Here is a 13,600-nt window from a genome sequence, read left to right on the forward strand (position 1 = left end):
AGATTTCCTAAAAGATTCAGAATCTATTATGTTCGGGAAAAAAAAAGCCTAAATAAACTGACCTCAAACAATATATACGTATTTAACCTCAATTAAGCTTTTTTTTTTGGGTCAAATTTCTACTTCTATATATAACCTCAATTAAGCTTGACAAAATCTAAATATATACAATTCTTAAACTACTCTAGCTGCTCCAGCTCGGATGCAATTCAATGAACCGATGTCCATAACACGAAATCGTACTCTGCATTGTCCTTGTTCGCGGACAAATTTCGACATTTTACCTCTTTTTAACTTTTCGGCCTAACCGGGCTTTCTTTCTTCCCGCCAGAATATACAACCAGATCTATATTTTACTCAACTCCTAATTCAGCTGTGAAGAGTCTGAAGACAGAAATGGCGGCATCCTCAAAGACGATAATGGACCTATTCAAACAACCCGCTGCCAAGCGTCTCAAGCGAGTCTCTTCTCCTGCTCCTCCGACTTCGACTCCGACTCCGACGAAGCTCGCTGCTTTCTGCTCTTCATCGTCCTCACCGATCGACGGCGGTAAGCATGATCAAAACGACGTAGCTTCGTCAAATCCCCACCCGAGTTTACTCGAACCAAGTTCTACTCCTCCTTCCATTCTTACCGCCGAAGAGAAGTCCAGGATCGAATTCAACAAAGCCCTCGCCAGAGCCAGACGAAACCTTAAGCTCTGCTCCGACAAAATTGCCAAATGTAACCTTCTTAATTTCTCTATTTCCCTTCTTATTTAGCTAATTTTTTGCTTTATCATTCCAAATTCGTGCCCCTTAGTTCCTCTATCCACTGTAGTATACTTTGTCAGTTGCAAAAGTTTTTTTTTTTTTTTTTTTAAAGTTTTCCCCTTTTTGTATTCTAAAACATTTAATCACTGAAATGCTTTTTCCTTAATTCCTTTCAGTTAATCTTCCTTGTATTGGGTAAACTTTTTTTTTTTGGGTCAATTTTATTGCATTATGAGTAGCTTTAGATGCATGCCCCATTTACAACGATAGGATATCTACTGAACTTCTGTACGTATCTATACATTTTGCACAGAAGTCAGCAAATTCATTTTATAATACATTTTGTACGTATCTATACGTTTATTACATTATGTGTCTTCTTTACTGATTGGGGCCCTTTTTAGCCTGAATTTTTTTTTATTGATTTGCTTTTGTTGTTTGCTATGCAACTTTTTTTTTTTATTCAATAAATGTTGTGTGATGTTCATGTTTGTAAAGGTTTGATCTTTCTTTGTAGAAACAATGATATCGAGAGAAGTAATAGTCTGCTACTGTGAGTTTTCATGTTATAGGTGAGGATGTAGGATGTGTGAAGTTGGAGGAGCTGTTGGTTGAAGAAACCTGGCTGGGAAAGTTACCAGGGGAATTTCAAAAGCCATATGCGAAAAATCTGTTTAAATTTGTGGAGAGTGAAATTCAAAGGAGTGGTTTTCCAATTTATCCTCCGCAACATCTGATCTTTAATGCTCTCAATACTACTCCTTTCGATCGAGTGAAAGTCGTTATCATTGGGCAGGTGATTTTCATTTTTGCCATATAAGTTTGGGTTTCTCTTGTAAATCTTGCTGTTGAACTCATGGAATCTTGTCTGAATTGCTCATTACTAGCTTGTTTCTGACAAACCACTGATGTCGATGTTCGTCCCTAAATTTAGAAGCCATACAAGTATTTGGAACTTTCTGAAACTGAACCGTTGACTACAATTTAGCACTTTTTGTTGCTTGATTTGAGGAAGTTTGACACTTCATTCTCAGAGAATTGAAGAAAGAGAAACTTTGATTCTCTACTTCATAAGATAACAAAACACTAAATAGTTAAAAGAATTCCTGTGCATTTGAGTTCACTGATAAGAGTTTCATGATTGAAAGGTTGGAAATCTTAATAGTTGTCATCAATCTAATTGGATGTTGTTGACAAAAACATCCGGATATTTAGCAGAGGGTGTAAGTTGCCTAGCAGTGACTTTGTTTTGATAGCTTGCCATAAAAGCTTACGCTAAGGTTAAGTTTTTACTTTCTTTGGTTCTTCTACTAGGATCCATATCACGGACCTGGTCAGGCGATGGGGCTCTCCTTCTCTGTGCCTGAAGGTGTTAAAGTCCCTTCGAGTCTGGTAAATATATATAAGGAGCTTCAGAATGATTTGGGCTGTTCAATTCCTTCGCATGGGAACTTGGAGAGATGGGCTGTACAGGTACTACTAAATCTGGTGGTAATGTACAGCTTATTCCACATTTGTAGTTATGCAGATCCTATGGTTTTTTTAAAGTGCATTTAGTTCTGGAAAATTTTCACTTCGATGACTCTTTGGCAAACTTTCTTAGGTTTTTTTTTGTGCTTTTTGTCATCTGTACAATTACCTTTTGAATTTTGTAAGCTTTTGTTATTCTGCTGCATATTATATTGGTAGGAAACTTGATGTACATATTATGCAATTTAATTGGTGAGGTTTTACGTATTAGGTTTCATAAGTGTATAGTAAATCTTAGTGCTGAGCATCAAATTAGTTAAAATATCATCTGCTTCTCTCGTTACCAAAAGCTGTTCTACCATATTATTCTTAATGTCATCTGTATTCTGTTATCTTTGTGTTAAATGGTGTCTAAAGCTGGGAGTGTTCATCTTGTTAAACACTGCCTAATATTCGATCATGTAATTCTTTAGGGGGTTCTACTGCTGAATGCTGTTCTGACAGGTATGTTCATGTTTCTATTGAAATTTATATATTGACTTTCAAAGGTGTTCCCTCATCTTTTATCCATGAATATTCCTGAGTTTTCAGTGAGGGAATCTCAAATTTTGATATTTGCTTTTTTCAACTTTACTACAAAGTAGGAACATCTCAAATTTTGATTTCTAGTCATTGTTTTGGAGCTTTGCTTTCTAACAATCTACATTATCTATCTTCTTTCTTGAAGAAAATTGCTCAGACTATATTAAAACCATGATACCAGTATGTTCTATCCTTTACTTTCAGTTAGCCCTATAGTACCTATTCTTTTTTTCACAATTTGTTTCCTTTGACTTACTTTTCAGTTAAACAGAGCCAAGCAAATTCCCATGCAAACAAAGGTTGGGAGCAATTTACTGATGCAGTCATCAGGACAATTTCACAGGAGAAGAAAGGTGTTGTTTTTCTTCTCTGGGGTAATTATGCACAAGCAAAAGCCAGGTACTTTTAGTTGTATGCTTGCTTTACTGTACATTTATGGACTTTCAACAAATCTCTTCCCAATTAATTTAATGGGTTACAACATTTCCCTCCACTTTTTGCTGCTGGCACTCAAATCTTTTTTGTAATGTTTGCAAATGAATGAGAGACAAATGGAGTGCCATAACAACAAGTGTAATGTGCATATTGCTACCCCTGATTTGGACATTTCTCTTTTCTACTCCTTATATTGGTGATCTGAACTTGAAGAGGTACCAACCTAAATAGGCACAGTATTAACTGATAGGAAATTAAAGAAAATCCAGATATTGAGATTGCTAAATTTCGAAGTGTCAAGCTTTTCTGCTGTTAATTACATTTCTTTTGTAGTGTCTCTATAGTCATGGTATTCTTGGTGCTTTGCCATGGTCTTATCAAGTAGAACATTGAGCAGCACGGCATTGAGGTCAATGCATCCTAAAGGGAAACTAAAGCACTTGAATTTTACAAGTTTTGGAAACTGTTATCCTCATGTAAATTTGACAAAGTGAACAAGCAAACATCACCTCAGCACCAATATGTCAAAATGTGAAGAAACTAATGAGGGTGGGTAATTTGCTCTATACATCGGAAGTCTTTGACTCTCTAAAATTAAAATATTTCAAACTTTAAACTGGAATGGAAGACCTCATTGTGAGGTTAACACTTTTAGACTCTCTTTTGCTTTCCAGTTTTTGGACTTTTTTGGTTCATCTTTAACGAGCATAAGATATTTGTGTAAACTCTTAGATTATTCACCAATATTTCTTTTGTTTCTTGCGGTTAGTTAAATTGGTTTTAGACTGGTTGGGGGATCTGCACAACCAAGTGAAACACCGATGGCTCCCGCTAGGGAGTTGTCTTTAGCGCCATGATTCTCTAGCAGTTTAATCTACAAAGTTCACTTCATAGTACGGTATTGTTCTCTCTCTAGTTGCGATACAGAGGATCAGCATATTATGACCTTAGTGCGTAAATGCTTCTAGATGAGGATAAGGAGTGAATTTTTTTGGTAACCATTCACTAATAATGGCAAAACATGGCTAATAAAGTATTGAACGGCAAAGTTACTCGTTATAGAACAGAGTCAAATAGTTTTAAATTGGCAATTCACCTAGTATTCAGTGTTCCCTACTAACCATCTGCATCTTCAACTTCCATTAAGCCTCATTCTGGGTCACAAAGCTACTCCATAAACCTCAATTGCATCTCCTCTGTGGTGCTTCTGTGTACGTGTTTATCAATTTTTACAGTGAACCATTCAACAGAGTGCAGGTCTACCTTAAAACAACACAAATATTGATGCTTTTTCTTCTTCACTAGGACCTCTTACTGGTTGAATCATTCCAACACAATGATCGTGGTTATTTGGAGTTTTCTTGGTTTTAATTGGTGCATAGCTTGAGAAATCCAACTTTCTAGCTGTAGTAGTGGATTTACACAAAAGTTTTAACTTGTGATCATGGTAACCTTACATCCTATGATTCTTGACTGCTGCTGCTAATAATGACTCCATGGAAACAGTCTAGCTTGTGCGGAACAAAATAAGTCCCTTTCATTTAAATCTGTTTGTGCATCCAAAACAATGATCCCTGGGGATGAACCAAGTTTCAAGTGAGACAGATTTAATGTTTGTGGACGTGTCGTGCTGTTCTCTATTTAAGAAAAGGAAGCTTGAAAATTGCATGCTTGACTAGATTGAAGTTTTGCTTTGCAACTTGTTTGTTAACCGCATGTCATAATTGGAATTCCAACAGAGGATTGATTCTAGTTTCTTAAATGGAGCAGAGAGCTCATAGTTCTAGGAAGCATCAACTTACTGAATGACATTTATTTTGTCCCTTTCTACTAATCTACCCCTTCAAATTCTATAGATTGTCCACAGCAATCTTAAGATTTTGTTTTGGGCTTTGGACAGGTTGATCGATGAAACAAAGCATCACATTCTCAAGGCAGCCCATCCATCTGGTTTATCTGCAAATCGGGGCTTCTTTGGCTGCAGGTCTCTATCAATTCAAGATGACTATGCCAGTTTACTTAAACATCTCTTGAGAAAATGTACTACATCATTTGTTGTAGATTTCACATGTGGGGTTTTATTTCCTTGTGAGTCTTGGATGATGCAATGGGATCAGAGTTTTGAATTAGGTCTCGGAATGTCAGTATGTGGATTTTCAGCTAAATGAACCACTTGCAAAGTGAGATACCAAATTGTTAATGGGACACCATGTCACTTTGCACCAATGCACCTTGAAGCGAGAAAATCCCATGTATTCTTTACGTAAAAACATGCCTTTGAATCTTACCAAATTGATGGCTCCTGGCCCAAGAGACCTGCCATGCCTTGCCTGTGCTGTGAGAGAAGGAATGAAGAAAAATCCTATTTAGTGACATAGAATGTCAATGCTTTTTTTGTTTTCCTGCTCTTAACTTTGTCAGTTGTTAATGCTAAAGGCTACAGTAACTAGTGAGATTGCAATTTTTCTGCTAATGTACTTACAAGTATCTTTTGAAGACATACTTAAGATACATAATGTTGGGATAGGTTTCATTCTGCCTTACGTGTTTCTGGATAATCTACCTATAAACTCTATTCCATTCTTTGAAAATGAAACTTTAGTGACTGAAGCAATGATTTTATTCTGTATTGTTAACTTCAGAAAACCATGTTTTGTATGTGCAGGCATTTCTCTCGGACAAACCAGATTTTGGAGAAAATGGGAATTTCTCCCATTATTTGGCAACTATAGTGCAGAAGGCAAACTTCTGTTTCTGAACATGATTTTGCCTGCAGCTGGAAGTGATCTTCTTGTGCTTATGTGCATAACATAACAAGATAAGTGAAAGATTTAGTTAATTAATTGTAACTGTTAGTTCCAGTAATTCAAAAGTGATGATTTTTGAGACCTTTTAATTTTGCCGAGTGGGTCACAGACAGTGTGCACTCTAGCATGTAGCATTTAATTATGATCACCTGGTGCTGGAACTCCTTTTGTACACCTTGTAGACACATTATTAAAGTTGCTGAATTTATCATGTTCAGTTGGTGCTGGAACTCCTGTACTACACCTCTGTAGTTTCAGAGTTCAAATCCCCACCTTGCCACTTAATTTTAGAGATCCCAAAATTTGCAATATGGGTTAGAGATGGATTTGACTTTTCTAAGGGAGGTGTTAATAGAATTATGATCTCAGGCCAGGTTCGGAAATAGCAAAAGGGGTAAAATTGGTTTGCCTTCATCACCTGTTTCTTAAATATACTTTTGAACCCATTGCAATTTTGTATAGTGTAATAGGTCACCTACTTCTTTGTTTTATGTACACTCTTTTCTGTTAATCACCTGTGTTCTATTGGGGTACAATCTGATTGATTCTTTTAGTTTTGATGGAGTTAAAGTTACAGAAAAGACTACGTTGTAGTGAACTTGTCCTCTTAAAGTAGGCTTGAAATTGACATCTAACTCCTTTGTCTGATGGAAGTACTACAAACTTATAAGCTTAGGTCCTTCTTGGCAAAACATTGTTACATTTCACATATGAATCAACTGTTCTAAGTATTGCATATTCATTGGAAAATCCAGCAATATAGAATCAAATGAAACAAAAGGTTTTAAAGATAAAAAATTCCTAAGCAAAATGGACTTTGAACTTGATGCTCCCTAACAAAAAATCAAGATCCAATCAGTTTGTTTTGCAGATAAATTTCTTGCTATTTTCCCATTTTTGGATGTCCTCAAAGGTGTTACTTTCTGCTATAATCCTTGACAAAAAGGCAAATGACTACCTCGGAAGCAGATTTCCATGATACCACGGCATTCAGGAGTTGACAGCAAATGATATATGCAATGGCGTGGAAATCAGCACATTCTAGAATATTGAAAATTCGTCCAAAGCAACATGACCTCATATCTTGAGAATAACGTTTTTCATAATTTCCTTGTTCAGATTGACAACATATTACATGAAAGAGATATTGTTTTGTACAGGAACCAAGAGCCACATGTGGGAAACCAAAGCCCTTTTTTGTGGTATGACATTGTTCTAGATGAGATCTAAGGGTCAAATTTGTTACGCCAGCTTATGGTTCGAGGGGAACGAAGGGCCTGTCTTCAAACTCTCCATTGATGGCTGATAGAAATGCATTTCGGATTTCAGACTAATTTTCATAGAAATTTAAGCATTAAAGACTTTCACCACAACCTTAGGGTGTTCAAATTCATGGCTCTATTTTGTCCTCAAAAATTACATTTTTGTCAAAAGCAGATTGAGATCAATTCACTGATACACACATCTAAAAATGGACATATGCTTGCTTCAATGGATTACATATATTTCTCAGCCTCTGAGACATCTATTCCAACATATTTGTCAAACGCCAAAAAGCTGATTTTCAAGTTATGGGATCATTAGTTTGACATATCGCATTAGAATTAGTCATGGTCTTGACTAGTAAGACATGCCATGTACAGGTTATTCATTTACTTTCATATACTCAAGCCTGCATGATGTTCCTCTTCCGTAATTGCTAGAACTGGTTAATAACCAAATGTCTTTCTTGTAATAATTACTCTTTTTTGAAATTCTAAGCAAGCTCCCACATGTATACTTCTACAAACATGTGTTATTGACTTTTAAAAGTATTTTTATCAACCATGATACACCTGTGTGATCCTCGGCCACCAATTTACATAATAGTAATTCAAGATTTAAGCTCTCTGATTGTTTTGACACCAATATGTCTCAATCAAGACGTGTGAGAGGGAAAGACAGAGAGAGTTCATGAATTACATTAGCACCAATAGCAAAATGGAGAAGTGGACTTTGGGAGGCAAAGTTTTTGGTAAGGAATTTGGAGCTTTGCCTTTTCAGCTGGCCAATTTTGTGCCCACTAGTGGAGTTGTTGTACATCTAACAAGATCGCTATAGAGCTTATCAACTGCTTAACTAGAAGCAAGAAGAAGACATCAATGAAGAGCTTACACAAATTCTGTTGCTTCTGCTTTCTGTTGCCTCCTTTTATACTGTCTGATGCTACAGATACCATAACTGTAAATGAGCCACTGGCAGATGGGAAAACAATCATCTCATCAGGTGGAACTTTTGAACTGGGATTTTTCAGCCCAGTTGTTAATTCCAGGAGTAGATACTTGGGAATATGGTACAAGAAAGTTGCCAAATCTGCAGTGGTATGGATTGCTAATAGAGACGTTGCAATGAATGACACAGATGGCCTTTTGAAGATGACTGATCAAGCTAAACTCACACTTGTGAAAAGTAGAGATACAGCCATATGGTCCACAAACGCCACGAGGTTGGTAAGGAATCCAGTAGCCCAACTTCTTGATTCAGGAAATCTTGTTGTAAAAGATGCAGCTGACGACAATCCAGAGAATTACCTCTGGCAGAGTTATGATTATCCTACAGACACTATATTACCAGGAGTGAAGCTTGGACTTGACTTGGTGAAAGGCATTGATAGGTACCTTCAGTCTTCAAAGAGTAGTATCGATCCTTCAAGAGGTGATTTTTTATATCGAACGGATCCTAATGGCTTTCCACAACAGTTCTTGATGAACAATTCACTTCCACAATTTCGTTCTGGACCGTGGAATGGTCTGCGGTTCAGCGGCTCACCAGGCCTGAAACCAAATCCGGTATATACATATGAGTTTGTAAATACTCCAAAGGAAATATACTACAAATTTGATCTGATTAACAGCTCTGTCTACTCAAGGCTTACTTTGAGTAGCTTTGGGGTGCTTCAAAGGTTAAATTGGAATTACCGGGCTCAGGATTGGACTGTTTACGTTAATGCACCGGCTGACAATTGTGATACTTACGGGCTTTGTGATGCCTATGGCATCTGCAACATTGCTAATTCTCCAGTTTGTAGCTGTTTGGATAGATTTGTGCCACAATCCCCCAATGATTGGAACGCAACAGACTGGTCGAGTGGCTGTCAGCGAAGAACTCCTTTAGATTGTCAAAAAGGGGATGGATTTCTAAAGTATACAGGCCTTAAGTTGCCAGATACAAGATGGTCCTGGTATAATGACAGCATAAATCTCAAGGAATGTGAGAAAATTTGTTTAAAAAACTGTTCCTGCATGGCTTATTCAAATACAGATGTAAGAGGCAAAGGAAGTGGCTGCTTGCTTTGGTTTGACGATCTCATCGATATTACCATGATTGGCGACAGTGGTCAAGATATCTACATAAGGATGGCCTCCTCTGAGTTAGGTAATGATGCTATCACATACACTGTGCGAACCTTCTTTCGGAAAGATGATAAATTGCAGCATTAGAGTTCATGCTTAAACTTGCAGTAAGTTGAAGAATGAATCACCAACTTTTTGTCATGGGCACCAGTTACTGTCATCATTTTTCAAATCATCGTTGGCCGTGCAAACATTGTTGATTAAGATGTAAATACTATGCAAGGTCATGAAATTTCAAGAACTTGATGCCTGAACACATAATTTGACTCGTTGCTTCTGTTCTAAGCTTTCATCATTTATATCAGAATACATATATTTTTAATTCTGCAACTTCCTTAGAGCTCTTGAATATGCATCACTATGTTATCTAATTACTACTGGCTTCAATCTATGAGAAAAAAATACTATTAACATTAGCTCTGCTAAATGAAGCATCCTTTTTTTCCCCAAGTATCTGAGTATGGTTGAACAAAAGGATATATTAACACTTACGTTGATACATTCGTGCTTTCCTGCCAAATAGGCACTGGATCCAATAAAGCGAAAAAAATTGGAATCAGCTTGTGTTTGGTGGTTCTTGTACTGCTGGTCCTTGGCCTTACCTTGAATGTTCAAAAGAAGAGGAAGAGGAGGCAAGCTGAACACGTGTCTGGCGAAGGTAAGCGGATGCTTCTATATTAGTGGCAAGGTGTAATATATGCTTGCTTTCACTTCATGAAAAGAAATGAGAATGCATGTCAGTTTCCAGACAATTCTCTCAAAATTTGTTGTCTATCTATAACCAGATATATAATCTTTCTCAAATTCTTGCTTTTACTAATCTTTCCATGATTTATCCAACAGCTAGTACGGGAACCAGATCAACGCAATATCTTGCTGAAGAAGGTGACAAGGAAGATGTTGAGCTGCCACTGTTTGAATTGAAAACCATCATCCAGGCTACCGATAACTTCTCAAGGGATAAGAAGCTTGGAGAGGGTGGATTTGGTCCTGTTTACAAGGTAAACATTTATTATTCGTGTTAAACCTAACTCCTTATTGAAAGTTTTGAAGTCCAGAGGAACTAGACCTGTTTTGATTTTGATATTCAAGTCAATGTATTTCTCTTGTGGAAAACCAACCAAAATAAGAGCGAGAAATATTTTTATTTTGCACTCTTTAGGATGAGAGAAATCTAGTTTGGATTGTAGTTTTCTGTAGAAAAATTTTCATGTTTTCCATGAACACATTTCACAATCACCTTTTTACTTCACACTCATCAAATCTACAAAAGCTCCCAAAAATAACAATCCAAACGGTCCAGGACGAGCCATACAATCAGAATGAACATAATATTGTGTGTGATATGTGTCTGCCAAGGCTGTTAGCTAGTTAAACAGATACTCTCATTAAAAGCTAGTTTATCTTAACGATTTTCTTAAGATACACTAATCTTGGCAATCTCCGATCATAATCAGTACTATATAATTAGTGGGATTTGATATATGATGATGCATCTAATTCAAAAAACAGAAAAGGAAAAGAAAAAAGAAAAAAGATACTGGATTTATGGAAACAAGCACAAAAGAAATTGGATATCACACCGTGGAATTGATCTATGACATACAACAATTTTCAGGGTACACTTGTTGGGGGACAAGAAATTGCAGTGAAGCGGCTTTCTCAAAACTCCATACAAGGACTTGATGAGTTCAAGAATGAGGTTAAATGCATTGCAAAGCTCCAGCACAGAAATCTTGTGAAGCTTCTAGGGTGCTGCATCCAAGAAGAGAAGATATTGATTTATGAATTCATGCCTAATAAGAGCTTGGATTTCTTCATCTTCGGTGGGCTCTCTCACAACAATGCACAAATATATAGAAAATTACAACTTGATCTTGCATTCTTTTAGTTCTTTCTCTTACAATCACATTATTTGTTTTTCACTAGAATTTTCATTTCACATGTGGTTTCACCAAAAGTTACTCCTTACGGGCTGGTAAAAATGCTTTACATCTATGCAGTGAAATGACATGAATGAAGGGGGCATTTGTTTTTGTTCTTCCAAAGCTGAAAAATATTCAAACTTCACAATATAGTCAATGACCTGCTGATGTCAAAGGACTTTCTTTCTTTCAATTTAAATCACTTACATGCAGGCTCAGATACTAAGATGTAAGATTTTGCAGATCATGATCGGCGCAGATTCCTTGATTGGCCAAAACGCTTCCAGATTATCACCGGGATTGCTCGCGGACTTCTGTATCTTCATCAGGACTCTAGATTGACAATCATCCACAGAGATCTTAAGGCTGACAACATTTTGTTAGATATTGATTTGAAACCAAAAATATCAGACTTTGGCCTGGCCAGAATTTTCGGAGGAACTGAGACTGAAGCAAGCACAAAAAGAGTCGTTGGAACATAGTAAGGATGCCCTTTTAACAATTAAATTTCATGACTTTTTCGTAGGATATTGATATAATTCTTCTCTCATTATCCTATCTTAGTGGCTACATATCGCCAGAGTATGCAGTGGATGGATATTTCTCAACAAAATTAGACGTATTCAGCTTTGGTGTTTTGGTACTGGAGATTGTAAGTGGGAAGAAGAACAGAGGATTTAGCCATCCTGATCACCATCATAATCTTCTTGGGCATGTAGGCTTCCTCTATTTCCATTTCATACAGCATTGAGTTCATTTTTGATTCTCATGAGCAACATTAATTACCACAAGTGCTTCATAAACTTTCAGGCATGGTTACTTTACAAAGAAGGCAGATGTCCGGAGTTGATTGATGCCCATTTGAGTGTATCCTGTCATCTATACGAAGTTATAAGATCAATTCATGTAGGGCTACTATGTGTACAGCAATCTCCAGATGACAGGCCAAGTATGTCATCTGTGGTTTTTATGTTGGCTGGTGATGGATCGTTACCTTTCCCTAAAGAGCCTGGCTATTTCACTGAAAGAAATTTATCTTTCGAACCTGATAAGAGTTCATCAGGCAAGAAAGAAAATAGTTCTGGCAATGCTTTAAGCATCACATTGTTAGATGCTCGATAGTTGAATGAATCTTTTGCAGGTTTGCTCCAAGAAAAGCCTGTGGCATTCCATACTCCCTTTAAAAGTAAAAGAAGAAGTGAAGTGCTAGAACTTTTTTTAAATAGGTCTCATACTCTTTACATAGGAGTGTTGGCTATAATGAGATATTTTGTACATACATACACATGTGTATAATATAATTTTTTGATTTGGCTAACAAGTGCTTAATGAGCACTCGTTAAGAGGGGATTTAGGTGTTAATTATATTGTGGCTAATTTGGGAATGTATCTAAATGTCAGAGTACATTAATTGTGATGGTGTATATTAACATGGTAAGTTAAGCATGATTAGGCACCAATTAGAAAAATTCTCAATTTTTTTTTATATTACTTCATTGCTTATGATCCTCTATAAATTGGTTTCTAATTTATCAAAAAATTTGGATGGTAGGTATACAAGTTCATAACAAGGTTAAAAGCAAATGCAAGATTAACCATTTTTGAAGATTGGATTTTGAAGCAACTAAGAAAGGCAAGGGGGATGCAAGATTATCCCAAACAGCAGAGATGACACTGATTAGCAGATAATTATAGCATTGATTAAACAAAACCTTGAGAACCAAAAGCTTAAGTGGATCCAAAAATGCAATTAGAATATGCCCCAACATGTTTAACACAATATGCTTGTCCTCTCTCTAGAGTAAATGGTGCAATTAGTCACCAAAAATTTTCAAACTTCATGTTTTAGTCACTAAACTTTTTATTTAGCCAATGTGCTTTGCCAACTCACAAAAGGGAGTATAATTTTTGGCACTCAATTAATTAAAGCTGACATATTTTATCACTCATCTTATGAAAACTCATACCTATTTAGCCCCAAAATGGATGTTTTAATTACATGAATGACTATTTTAACTAAATAAAAGGTTTAAATTAATAACCAATATAATGCTTTAAATAGTTTAATAACCATTTTTTTCCATTAGCTGCTATATACACATACATTTTCGAGGAACCTTTTGTTTTCATTCTTCTGACAAGTTCGCTCTTAGGAAAAAGTTGCATCTAATATATAATTTGGACATAACCACTTGGTTCAGCCCAGTCCGTCACAATATCCCTATTGGTAGTTTAG

At 36.4% G+C, this 13,600-nt stretch overlaps 2 protein-coding genes across 2 annotated transcripts; both read left to right on the forward strand.

Moving 5' to 3' along the window:
- The first annotated feature begins 230 nt into the window (after positions 1-230).
- On the forward strand, positions 231-6,260 carry LOC113753574 (uracil-DNA glycosylase, mitochondrial). Its single transcript, XM_027297762.1, has 7 exons — positions 231-724; positions 1,326-1,549; positions 2,068-2,226; positions 2,697-2,727; positions 3,069-3,204; positions 5,141-5,224; positions 5,906-6,260. The coding sequence occupies exons 1-7, from the start codon at positions 397-399 to the stop codon at positions 5,970-5,972; spliced, it is 1,029 nt and encodes a 342-aa protein (XP_027153563.1). The 5' UTR covers positions 231-396; the 3' UTR covers positions 5,973-6,260.
- Positions 6,261-8,188: 1,928 nt separating this feature from the next.
- On the forward strand, positions 8,189-12,625 carry LOC113752280 (G-type lectin S-receptor-like serine/threonine-protein kinase At4g27290). Its single transcript, XM_027296401.1, has 7 exons — positions 8,189-9,461; positions 9,963-10,097; positions 10,283-10,440; positions 11,058-11,265; positions 11,608-11,845; positions 11,929-12,079; positions 12,175-12,625. The coding sequence occupies exons 1-7, from the start codon at positions 8,189-8,191 to the stop codon at positions 12,484-12,486; spliced, it is 2,475 nt and encodes an 824-aa protein (XP_027152202.1). The 3' UTR covers positions 12,487-12,625.
- Positions 12,626-13,600: the final 975 nt, after the last annotated feature.

This window comes from Coffea eugenioides, chromosome 11 (genome assembly GCF_003713205.1).
Source record: "Coffea eugenioides isolate CCC68of chromosome 11, Ceug_1.0, whole genome shotgun sequence".
Classification (NCBI taxonomy): domain Eukaryota; kingdom Viridiplantae; phylum Streptophyta; class Magnoliopsida; order Gentianales; family Rubiaceae; genus Coffea; species Coffea eugenioides.